The sequence below is a fragment of the Pteropus vampyrus genome, unplaced genomic scaffold (genome assembly GCF_000151845.1).
Source record: "Pteropus vampyrus isolate Shadow unplaced genomic scaffold, Pvam_2.0 Scaffold91, whole genome shotgun sequence".
Lineage (NCBI taxonomy): Eukaryota > Metazoa > Chordata > Mammalia > Chiroptera > Pteropodidae > Pteropus > Pteropus vampyrus.
The window spans coordinates 4,577,740-4,590,385 of record NW_011888872.1 but is presented as its reverse complement, the minus strand read 5'-3'; the positions used below and the strand labels follow the sequence as shown (position 1 = coordinate 4,590,385).

Genomic DNA, 12,646 nt, shown 5'->3' with positions numbered 1-12,646 from the left:
ATCTTTCAAAAAGAAGGAATAAATAGCAGCTTGAACTATTAAGGAAAATAAATATCTGAAAAGAGAAATGTGAAGAACACTTTAGTTTACTTACCTGCAACATGCTGACTATCTCAACTTTGTTGAAGAAAATAAAAGACGTAAGAGTAGAAAGAAAATTCTCTTCAAAAACGGATGGCGTAGGCAAAATGATGTCTTGAATATACTGTACCCTATAAGTCTGATGTATTTTTTGCCTTAATTCAGAGTCTGTTATTGGTATAACTTCTTTAAACTTTGCAGTTTTGGTCAGGAATTCTCTATGCCTTTTTGGCTGAGCCAAAGCAGGGTCATATTCAAGGCATCCCACGACATCCATGATACACTCATCAGAAAACATTACCTCAAACAGAGTTGCCTTATTTAGGAATAAGATTCCTCTAATAATTTCATACAAATGGTGTAAGCCTTCAGTGTTTTCTAAGTTCTCACAGGCTTGGAACAGCTGCAGTAGTTTTTTAATATAGCCTTCATTTTCCAAGGCTAGAGCCAGCTTTTCCCTACGGATAGGTGAGGAGAGAACTGAGGTAATTAAGTCAGCAATCTCTTCAAGTTTACTTAGTTCACATGTAGGCAGGTCTATTAGATGACTGGTTTCAGGCATTTCTTCAAATCGTTCTTCTTCTGATTCATCAATGAGGTCCTGTGTGACTTCCACTGATGGATCCTTTCCTTGAACCTAAAAATACCCAAGTACAGCTGGTTACCTTAAAATATAAAATAATTCAAAATTTTGGAATTCAAATCATTGACCACTGAATTTAGGTTAAAAACAGCTTGCAAATAATCAATACTAGTATTACGGTCATTGCTAATTAAAAGTGAAGTCTAGAGGGGGAAAATATACTGTTCAGGGTCAACTGTTTGAGTCTGTTACTAACTACAGGTTATTTCACCTCTAAATTTTCCAACTTATAACTTAAGGTTAACTCTAATCCCTGACAACTTGAATATTTCAGCTGATGTTATGTAGATTTGTGGTGTTAAATTATGTAATAACCATGTGAAGTTAATAACTTTACTGGATATTTTTTAATTTTGCAGAGGGTAACTCTTCTGTTGGTCCCCAAATTCACTATGCATGACTCTTAAAGCACTATCACATTGGCCTGACAAGAACACTACTGAGTTTAAATCAAATTAAAACCCAACTCCTTGTACATTAAAGAGTACAAAAATAGGATTTTCTCAAATTCCTTTTGAAATTTGCTTTCAGAAAAATATTTGCTTTTGCTATGGCCTGAAACTGCTCTAAAAGATAGTCCATTTTTTTAAAAATAGCATTTAACATCTGTGATAAAGTCTTCAAGTTCTAATATTTATATAATAAAGATCATAACAAAGAATAAAGAATTGTTTTATGATTCAGGTTGACAGCTCTAAAACAGCATGTCTAATGTAACACTTTATATAATGAATTACTCTATTTAATATTAAAAAATGTTTAAAACTTCACTTTTCATAACATTTTCTAATTCCTAATATGAGTGCGATTATATATACTCTTCTCTGCCTCAAAACATCACAAATATCCTGAATAAAAAAATTCCAAACCCACCAAAGCAACACATGAAAGAATGTCTAAGAGCTTAAAAAAAGGTAGACTAAGACACAAACATACTTTTTTTTCCTAGAAGGATGAGAGTACTTTTTTTACTTCTGAGTTCTCAACAGAGTAGCTGGGCTTAAGGAGACTGACACATAAATATAAGAAAAAGTTTAAGTAACAAGTTTATAAGAACAGTTCAGATAAAATGCAATGGAACTTCAGAGCAAGGGCAATTCCTTCCAGCTCCTGGAGGCAGAGGGGAGAGGAGAGAATGTAAGAAGTCATCATAAAAGTAGTGGCATTTGAGACCTTACACGGACTTTCAAAGATAGGATAAGATTCAGGTAGGGGATAAAGGTAATCAAAGTGCAAGAGGAATAGCACACAGGCAGAGAGATGAAAATATGTGACATGCATATGGCAAAGAGCAAAACTGGAAATGTAGACTGAAGTCCAATCATGGAATATCAAGCTATAACACTTGAATTTTTGTGCAGGGAAGCAAATGTGCAGGACTGTCCTTTAGAAAGTTCACCAGGTATTAGCTGTATAGAATAAATTTGAGAACATATATTAATCAGGGTGTTATTTCAAAGTTTATACAAACAACTGAATTTGGATAGTGATGGTGAGACAGGATAAGGAATAGCTACAAAAAAGAGAAGGAAGCAAAAATGACCCCATAGTTTTAAACCTGTCATTAGAAATATTATGGCTCCTTTGACAAAAACTGGCAACATGGGAGTGGAATGGTTAATAAGAGTTCAGTTTTATGGAGTTCGAGGTATATGAATATCATGCTGGCAACTAAATACATGGGCCTACTACTCAGGGAAAAGAATAGGACAGAAGATAGAGATCTGGTATTAGGACAACAGTTAAAGCCAGAAGACTCTGACAGTAGCCAGAGAAAAGAGGAGTGAAGTGTGAGGTGGGGGGAAGAAACAAGAAAAATAATTAGAGGTTATAAAGAAAAAAAAGAGAAAATCAGAGGCATTAACTTATACTTCAAATGAATATTTTGCACATGTTTAAGACTAAAAGCACAGTTCACTAGATTATAGCATGTTTATTGCTGTGTTATCTAGTATTAATCCTTACAAGCTTCCTGGATTCTCTCCTAAACTTAATTTTCATTGATATGATCTGTCAATTCCACATAAACCTAAGTGTCTTATCTAGTTGTCAATAGTGCTGTCCACCAAGTATTTCTGGCTCTCTTCCTTTTGTGGTACCTGAGATTTTTTTGCCTCCATGAAGTCAGATGTAGCTGTGACTTCCTTTGGTCAATGAAATGTGAGCAAAAGTGCCATGTTTAACTTCTGAGCAGAAACTTTTAAAAGCCAATGCTCTGATTTGCCATCTTTCCCACTTTGCAATGATCCTGGAAGTATTAAAATAAATTCTCTATCAACCTGGGTGGTCCCTGAATGACTGATGAGCGCAGCCCCTTCTCCTCCAACCCTGCCCATCATTGGTCAAATAGCATAAGGGAAGAACAAACTTTTGTTGTGTCTGACAGGCCACTGAACTTTTAGAATTTTAATACAACATAGTATGACCTTAACATTCTTGAAGTCAGTCAACTAAATGTGCTGAATGGATTCTCAATATATCAATACAGTTTTCAATGAAAATGTGTTATTTCAGCACTCCTACTCTAGTCCTTTGCAGCTGTTGCTTTATTTTTTTTCTCCTTTTCAAGTCTCAGAAGAGACTTTCTTTCCTTCAAAAAGAAGACATCATCAGTACTCAACTTCCTCCAACATTCTTCTCCATTTCACAACTTACCTTCACCCATTTCCTTTATCTGTTTCAAAGAAAATGTCTCTACCATTTTCTGAGGTTAAAACTTCCTACATATGTAATTTTGACTTTATGCTTTCTAAAAGCTCAATATATGTCAATTATCGCAGCTCTCAGCTTTATAATTTCTGCCTCTCCAAAGGTTCTTTTTGTTCTACCATTCACCATTTCTCTTAAGATACTTATTGCTCTCTGAGCATCAAACTTTTTCAAAGAGTTCTATTTTCTCATTATAAGACGTTAAGAAATGACTGAGAAATATGGTTTTTACTGAAATTGAAACTGCTTTTTCAAAGGTCAGCAATGACCTCCTAAACTGAAAAATAAAACCTAACATATGGCTCTGTGGAATATCATGCAGTAGTTAGAAGTAATAAACTAAACGTATATTCAGCAACACATGTGTATCTTAAAAGTAAAAAATTAACCTTGCCTGAACCAGCAGAGTGGCCAAATCTAAAATCCCTTCCAAAGGTGGAAAAGTTTAGGTAAAGATCAATGACAGACAGAGAGGAAAAACAGTAACTGAAGGCAAAGGAATGAATACACAGATAAAATGAGGAAAATCCAATAGTTAACACTGAAAGGCTACTAAAAAGTCTCAGAGCAAGAGATGATATTCTCTTAGCTCAATTATACCAGATGCCTGGAAGGATGAAGCCGTATGTTTACCAAGACCACAGCTGCTCTTAGAACCTGACAAGGTCGAATGGAAACGTATAAATAAACATGATGAGTGATACCACTCTGGGAGACATTTTGTCATATGATATGATTATGAACTGAACCAACTGTTAACAACTAAGTGGGATGCTAGTAATATGCCAGTATCTATTGACTTTTACTTTTCAAATTACATCTACTACCATACTGCAATATGGTATAACACTGGCATTGTTGGTTCAACTGCCTTATGTGCATAAACCTTATGACTGATCAAATGTATTGAGAGATTGAGTTAAAGCCTCCTTAGAATTTAATGCTGATAGACAATGACTGGCCTGAAGAACAAGTGGATTTTGTTAACCATCAGTTAATTTCTATGCTAAATACTTCTGTACGAGTTTATTATAAAGTACAAATTGCAATCAATAGGAGAGGAATGAGTAATCAAATTAGTGGCTTTAAAGGACAGATTAGTTGTTTCTTTAAATCTATCTCTACACCAGACTGGGTCCTCTAAAAGTTAGGCATATTCATACTGATAGTATTGCTCTGTCATATAAATGTTATACTAAATGTAGATGCTTAGACAAATATGGTTGTTTTGTTGTTAAGAAAATCTCTTAGCCAATGGACAAGGGGCACCCTTTGCAGTAAAGAATTAATCTTGCCCAAAGAAAGGTTTAGCCTTGGTCTAGTTCCTGAGAGGTAACCTCTAACTGCTGTGAGTAAGCTCTCTGATAAGTGTTTTTGTTTACCTGGGGGCTTTAGGCTATGACAGATATTCCAAATGCGGGCAACTATGTGGTTGATAGTAGAGGTCAACCTCTGGAGGTGATGGAAACTTAAGTCAGCTTTGTCGGCAGTCAGCCTGCTTCTATGACTAACTCCTAATGAAAATGCTGGACACCAAGGTTTAGGTATGCTTCCCTAGTCAGCAATACTCTGTACATGTTACCATACATCATTGATGAAAGAAGTAAGTGCTGTATGAAGGACTATCTTGGGAGAAAAATGGAAGTTCATGCCTGAAATTCTCCTAGACCCTTGACTTATGTGCCTTTTCCCATTGGTAATTTTAATCTGTATTATTTTTGCTGTAATAATCTACAACCATGATTCCAACAGTTTTGTAGAGTTCCGTGAGTCTTTCTAGTGAATTAAATGAACCTGAGAGTGATCTTGGGGACCTCCTGAACTGTGTAAGTGAAAAGAGTAAGAACCAAATTTCAGCAAAAATTTCTAGGACATATGTATGAAGTCTCCAAAAGCATATATTAAATAGTAGGTGCTGAGGTGTGGGGAGGGGAGAAATTGGGCAAGGTATAACCTAATATGCTGATCACTGAAAAATATTATCAGTATATAAATTTGTTATAGCATATATATACATCAACAGCCTAGTTTTTAAAATGATGTTTGTCTTCTGTTTTATTAATTCATTCTTTAAATATATATCGAGTGTATGCATAACAGGTACCAGTTGCCATGCTGGTTTCAGAGGATAGAAGAATAAAATATAACTTTTCAGGAATTTAAAACAAAAAAGTCTTAATATACTGCTATTAATATTCTGAACAGTCATAAATAATATGGTAAAGTTATTATTCTTTTATTGTTAAAGTTTTATATCCTTCATTCTGTTTGCATTTTCTTAAATCAGTTTTTTCCATAATTCATGGATGAACACACGACATGTTTATTGCATCAAAATAGAACAGCAAATATTTGTGGACTGCATGTGTATAAGTCTGGAATCTTACATCTCACTTTACAGAAAACTTTGCAAACATAAAATTAATCTCAATACCTGGAGAACACATGAAGAAAAAAAGGTAAAAATTAGGACCTTCTTGCCATCACCACCAAATTTCCAGGTTGAAAACAGGCAAAACCAAAGGTGAAATAATATAACAATTTGCATTATATTCTATGTATATTGTACTAATTAAATAGTGTTTTCAACTGTTCATCAACTGCTATTCTTTTAATTAATATTGTATACTAATTATGCTCCAGTAATACATGATGCATAGTAAGATATGAGGTAGGAAAGAAACCATCTACTCCCAACTTAAGTTTAGTGATTTAGAGTTGTACAGCAAATAAGCTTTATATGGAGTCAGAAGGTTCGCACTGCACTTAGTTGGGCCACTTTACTACGCTGTGTGGCACTGTTATTGAGAAGACCAAGGAAAAAAAATGACTGCAGTCAGATGCATAAAACTAACTCAAGAATCTTCAGTGATAAGAATCACTAGAAGGAAAAGCTAATGAAAGTGAAAATGACAATTGTCAAAAAACATTAGGCAACCCCTGAAACAGTGATTTCTATAGAAAATGGTAGTTAAAATGAATATTATGATTAATTTAAAATTCTAGTTACCAATTGCTGCAGCAAAGATTTACCTAAGGTGATATAATGATTAAATATAATGGGGAATCCTGAATGGGATCCTGGACAGAAAAGGGACATTGAATTTTGGGTGGAGGATATCTAAATAAAGAATAGACTTTAGCTAATAATAATGTATAAATAATAATAAATGTATAAACATTAGGTTCATTAATTGTGCCAAGCATATCATACTAATATAAGATGCTAATAATAGAGGAAATAGGTGGGGGGAGGAGATGTCAAGGAGGGGAGCATATAGAAACTCTATTTTTTGCTCATATTTTCTGTAAATCTGAAACTTCTAAAATAAAAAACTTTATTGAAAAATTCCAGTTACCTGAGAGTTACCACCTATCCTGTGTCCTGCTACACTATAAGTTCTTCATGAGTTGAAGTCATGAGCAGTTTTGATCATTAGTGATCATGCAGTATTCATAGCCATTAGGAAAATGGGTTACTAAACATCAAAAATCTAAAAGCCTTAGAACATAATGTTTTTTAGTTTTTGTTTTTGAAAGACCTTGACATTTTACAGGGCATTATTTATGAATATATGCTATCAAAACCTAAAGTGGTACACAAAATTATGGTAATTCTTTTTTAATTCTAAGTAAAAGAATTGGCTGTAAAATATAAAGGCAATTTCCAAAATCTCATATGAAGACATTATCTTTCCAAATTATAACATATATCTTTTGAGTAAAAAGAAAAAAAAATATCAAGAAGGCATATAAATGTAAGTTAAGTTCAAAGAAACTTACCTGACAAATTTTTTCCCAGATCTCATCACAGCCAGCTTTTTCCTGAAAACTCAGAGCCAGATCATAGTTTTCAGCTTCTGACCAAACGATTAACGTATCCTGTTAAAAAAGCAAAGATTTCTACATCATTACATTAGAAAAGAAATAACTGGTAGTTAAAGTGAATGCTATGATTAATTTTATAGAACAGCAAATATACGTTTTACATAGTATAAATAAAAATAGCACAGCAATGACAAATGCCCTCTAAGTGTAATTAATGTACAATCAATTGACATCATATAACTGTATTTTGTTATCCTTCGAAACTTAATATATTGGCAATGAACTAGTAGCTTTGGTACTAAAAATGACATTGAACAATTTTCTAAAACAAAAAATATTAAAAAGGGTTAGCAAGCTCTGGCTCATGCTACCAAGATAATGTTTAATGGAAAGTCTAGCCATTCTTGGCCAAACGGTAAGTAGACAAGTCTAATCGTCTATTTCCTATTGTTTCCAGAAAGACAGCTGTTCCACTCAATAACCACCTACCATCTACAAGTTTATTTTTCCCTTTAAACTGGTTGTCAACTATTTGCATATAGGCTAACTAGTAGCTGAAAATTATTAAAGTTTAATCCTTTAAAAAATTTTTTTTTTAATCTGGAAAAGCATTCAGGGCATTAAGGAATGCAAAACAATGGTGAAATAGTATCTAGTTTAATACCTTAGGTTATAGAAAAATCAATAATTCCAGGTTCAGGTTAAGTGTTTTCTCAGAATGTCCTTAATTACATCCCTACCAAAAGGTGAGTTATTGCTTTTGGGAGAAAGCTGTTAACCCCTTTATTAAAAACTAAGGTTTGAGTTTAAATTAACACACAAACGTTTAAATACTAAAATCACTGAAACACTCAAATGAAATAAAAAATTTTAGGATACATAATAAAAGTTAATATGGCTAAACTGATTTGCAAAAAACGTGTATTTGAATTTATATCCTAATCACCAAAAATATAATCTATGGAAATTCTTTATATTTAATAATTGTTCATTTGCCCTCATATTAAAAAATGTAAAACTAAAAGTGAGCTCCAGACAATAAAGACAAAGTCTTTAAAATGAAAACATTTCAATATTTGGTAGTTCTAACCAGTAAATGAAAAATATCCTTTAATTGTTCTAAGTCCCAGATTAAAACTTATTTGCTGTGTAATCAGGTAAGAAGGACAGTTAGAAATCTGTTTTCTAGTTTCTGCCAGGCCATGCTTCTTGAAAGGAAAATTTGCCACCAGGTATTCTAAAATTTTATCAGATCACACTTTTGTTTAACAACTTTCAGTGTCTCCCACCAACTACAGAAGTAGTTTTGAAATATTTTTTTAAAAACCAGAACTCTTTTTACAAAATGTACTAAAAATCTCCGTGTAAAAAAAAAAAAAAAAGATAAAAACAGTGCTACTTAGGTTTAACTAGGGCACCTACTCAGGCTCTGAGTACTTTCTTCAGGCCCTGAGTTATCTATCATTTTAGACCCCTCCTCAAAACAGCTTCATGAACAGTGATCTACAAAACTTTTTTTTAACTCTGTGCCTTAAATTACTTACATTTTATATACAGGAAAACAATATTAGTATAGCAATACTTTTAAAAGCACACCCCAAAGTAGAAATAAAAAGGTTTACTAAAAATTAAATAAGCAATATTTTGAAAGGTTTGAAATATATCTCCATATCATCATTAGCTTTTTAAGACCCAATATACACTTAGGGTTCAGTACACCTATAAATGACAGTTCATACAAATCCATATGTAACATCATCTTTTTAATAATTCTGAATTTTCTGGAAAGGGCAACTTCTTGTAAGATGTATTTTATCATTGTTTCTGCTTCGTCACTTGGCTGACAGACCAATTACACTAGGAGTGTAAATGTCAGTTTGACCATTATCTTGTTCACTTGCACCAATATTGGTTTCAACCTTTTTTATGGTACTTGTTCATTTTGTAAGGGTTACAGGATAGTTTAAACTGGAATATATCTGTAAACAGTTATCTGCATAGAAAGGCTACAATAATTCACAATAGGTGGAGAACAGTTCATGGAAATGTTGCTCTTCTCTCAGAATATCACATTTATTTATGACTCGTGACCACCTGACTTTACCAAATATTAGCAAAACTCAATTTCTGAAAACAGGTTTCTTCTCAAATTTTAATGTTTAGTAATGTGTACTGCATTTTGGAGATCACTAGTACAAGAAAATAAAAGCCAAAACCCTTAATCCAGGCATTCAAGGTCCTATCCATTTTGGTTCCAATCTACCTTCCGAGAAAGTCCAAGTAGGCAACAAAGTCTGAATTAAGGTAACTGAGTCCAACTCTTCATCATTTTTTGTTCTTTCCTTTTCATTCTCAACTCTTTTCCCTAAGCCAGTCAAAATCTCAGAGACTAACTGGGATTTATATTCAGAATCCTTTTTCACCGCAAAGAGGACTGACGTTGGGAGATGGTCAAAAGACAAATTCCCTTTCCTATCCTTTGGGGACAGAGTTGGAGTGAAGCCCAAGAATCTTTATTTTTAACAAGGGTACCAGGTAATTATTCTGGTAAATCAAATTTTGAGAACCTGACCTACATGTACCTCTAGCTGGTTAACAGAAGACAAGCAAGTGCCATCAGAGTAGGCACCTTCGAGCTCTGTTTCTACTCCAAATGGGTAACAAATTTCATCCTTCCTTCTCCCCATCCCGCACACTGTCTCAGAAAACAAACAAACAAACAAAAAACCCCGAAGAAGCACTTCTCAGAACTGCTTATTCCAAAGGTTGAAGTAAAAAAAAAACAACAAAACTCCTACACGAGAGAACACAAAGTTGGCACAAGAATATTTAAAACAGAATGAAAAGGGTCAATGTCGGGGTTTCCTATATATTCAAAAAGCCTAGATATAGCCAGCCAAGCTCAACTTTTCATAGTAAGGTCTATTTTCAACCACTGTGCTTTGTGACATTCTTTTTGCTCATTTATGCATCACACACATATCTAAATATCTAAGCATGTTATTAATGTCTCTGTTTAAACTAAGAGAAGCTTAGAGGTTTTTTTTTCTTTCTTTTCCCTCCACTAACTAAAAACATTTAATCAGCACTATGTCTCCATGGAAATCAGATTTAAAATGAGCTTGCAGGGAGAATAGAAAAAGTCAGTTATATTTGGTCTGGTCCTTTAAAAAAATAAGAAAGGTGATTATGTCTAAGCCCAGCATGGGAATAAGACATGAGCTGGAGAAGCTTGACAGTTTAGTCATTACTGAATCAGATTTTTGTAATGTAGTATCACTATATGAAATTATTTTGTTTTATCTATTTAAACACACTATTTAGCCATGTACTGTTTAAATCAGAGGCTCTTAACCCAGACTCTAAATGACATCTTAAAACTATATCTAAAACTTGGTACATCACATCTTTTTTGGGGGAAGGGTCTCCAGTTTGTATATCATATTCACAAAGATATGTGACACATTTAAAAGCTAATAAGCTAATAGAATGTCTTTCAGTTATCTCCCCCAGTACGGATCCACTTTATTAACATGAATAAAATCCAGTCATGAAATATCTGATTCTACTGTTTGCCAGACTAACCCTATCTCTGCATGTAATGACTGACAAAATTCAATATAGACAGAGCTTAAGTTTTTCAAAAGGAATCCTATTTTTTTAAAAAAGGAAAACAAATGGAAATAGCAGGCTTATCAAATTTAATTTGTAAATTCAAAATTAGAAGTCTGAAAATGAGTGAGATTAACCATAATGCAGCATCTAAGTCTCTAGGTGTTCCAAATAGTAGTTGATGTAGTCTTTCTGAGATGAATTTTTAGAATCTAGTATGGTATGACATATAGTCCAAGACAGACATGATGATACTACTTACCACAAACACTAGCAATATCTTTCCCAAATCTGTGACATATTTGGATACAAGGGGATAAATCTTGACTAGAATTAGGACCCAAGTATGACTCAGTTTCACTGTCCACTATTTCTGTGACTTTCATCAAAGTATTAAGCTTTTTTAATCTTTTTTTTCCCACTGGAAAAGAGGAAAATGCTGACTGTATCGGGATTATCATAGGATTATGATGAATATAGTTCTCTTACTGAGCTTATGTGTCAGGTACTGTGCTAAACTGTTTCAGACATTAATTCACAGCTATTCTAAGGTAAGTAGTATCTCTATTTAAAAGATGAGGTTGAGAAAATTTGCTCAAAATTATAGCTAGAAATAATGACATTAAAGCCATATTCTTACTATGACGTGCTACAAAAGTGAACAAGTTCTAAAAACACACAAAGTTCTTAACAACTTTGCTTCCTAAGCTTCTCCTCCGTGGCATTATTATTTATCTAGGCACCTCCCTAAACTCCTAAATAAGAAAGATCTGTCTCCATCTGATTCCTGAAAAATCCTCTTTGGCCCGGTTCCAAACCACCACCCAGAAAACACATCCCTACCCATCATCCTACTCACCCTCTCAAACCTAATAATTTACGTCCTCTACACTATCTAAAGGTGCAGAGTGAACTCTATTTATTACAAATTCATGCTGTCATTTTAATGCATTCAAAATTATAGAAATCTCTCTCTTGTATGCTTATTAGTCCATTCCCCACAACGACTCTCAGCCTAAATCCTAACATCCTCAGTTTCATTGGATTATTTTGCCAATTAATAGAGACACTAAATATATGAACATTTTCATCCATACCTCATCTTAGCGGGCATTCTTCTAATCAAAACCTAGAATGTTCTCATTCTGTTTCTTGCAGGATATGGAATAGCCATTTGCTGACTGACAACTGTCCTTTCCTTACCAAAATGTTGTTCTCCCTTGGTTTGAAGACAACACATTTTCTTGATTCTACGTTTTTTTTAAATTACTTATTCTTCTTGTTTACTGAATCTTCCTTCTTTCTGATTACCAAACACTTAATATAGCAGCATGCCCTGTCAATTTTATCTTCAATATATATCTCAAATCTATCTACCTCTTTCCATCTCCACTGCATCACTGCTAACCTGATCTAACATTATTTCTTGCTTGGACTATGCTGCGATCTCTCAACTAGTATCCCATCTCAGTTATTGGCACTCTTCAATTCTACAGATTGATGTTACTATTTTGGATCATGTCATTCCTCCACTGAAAACTTCAAAAGTTTCAATTGCACTTAAAAAATCCAAACTAAAGATAGTAACTAACCCATAAGCAGCACTCAACCAAGTATTACTGGATGAATGAATTACTGTGGAAAATTCAACAGGGCTCAGCCTTAAACTGTTCTTTTTTTCCAATTTACATCTATTCTCTCAAAGGAGTTCTCCTCTTGCAGCTAAAAATAGCACTTAACAATTCTCAAATTAGAATCTCCTACAACAAACTC

At 33.7% G+C, this 12,646-nt stretch overlaps 1 protein-coding gene across 2 annotated transcripts in view; it reads right to left on the bottom strand.

Annotated features, from left to right (window-relative positions):
• PPP4R3B (protein phosphatase 4 regulatory subunit 3B) overlaps positions 1–12,646 on the bottom strand; it is a 58,037-nt gene that overhangs the window by 39,524 nt on the left and 5,867 nt on the right. For both annotated transcript variants that reach the window (XM_011363946.2, XM_011363947.2), the window contains exons 3-4: positions 7,217–7,315; positions 95–718 (exon numbers count right to left, since the gene is read on the bottom strand). In XM_011363946.2, the coding sequence (XP_011362248.1) occupies positions 95–718; positions 7,217–7,315 (723 nt within the window). The remainder of the gene's footprint in view (positions 1–94; positions 719–7,216; positions 7,316–12,646) is intronic.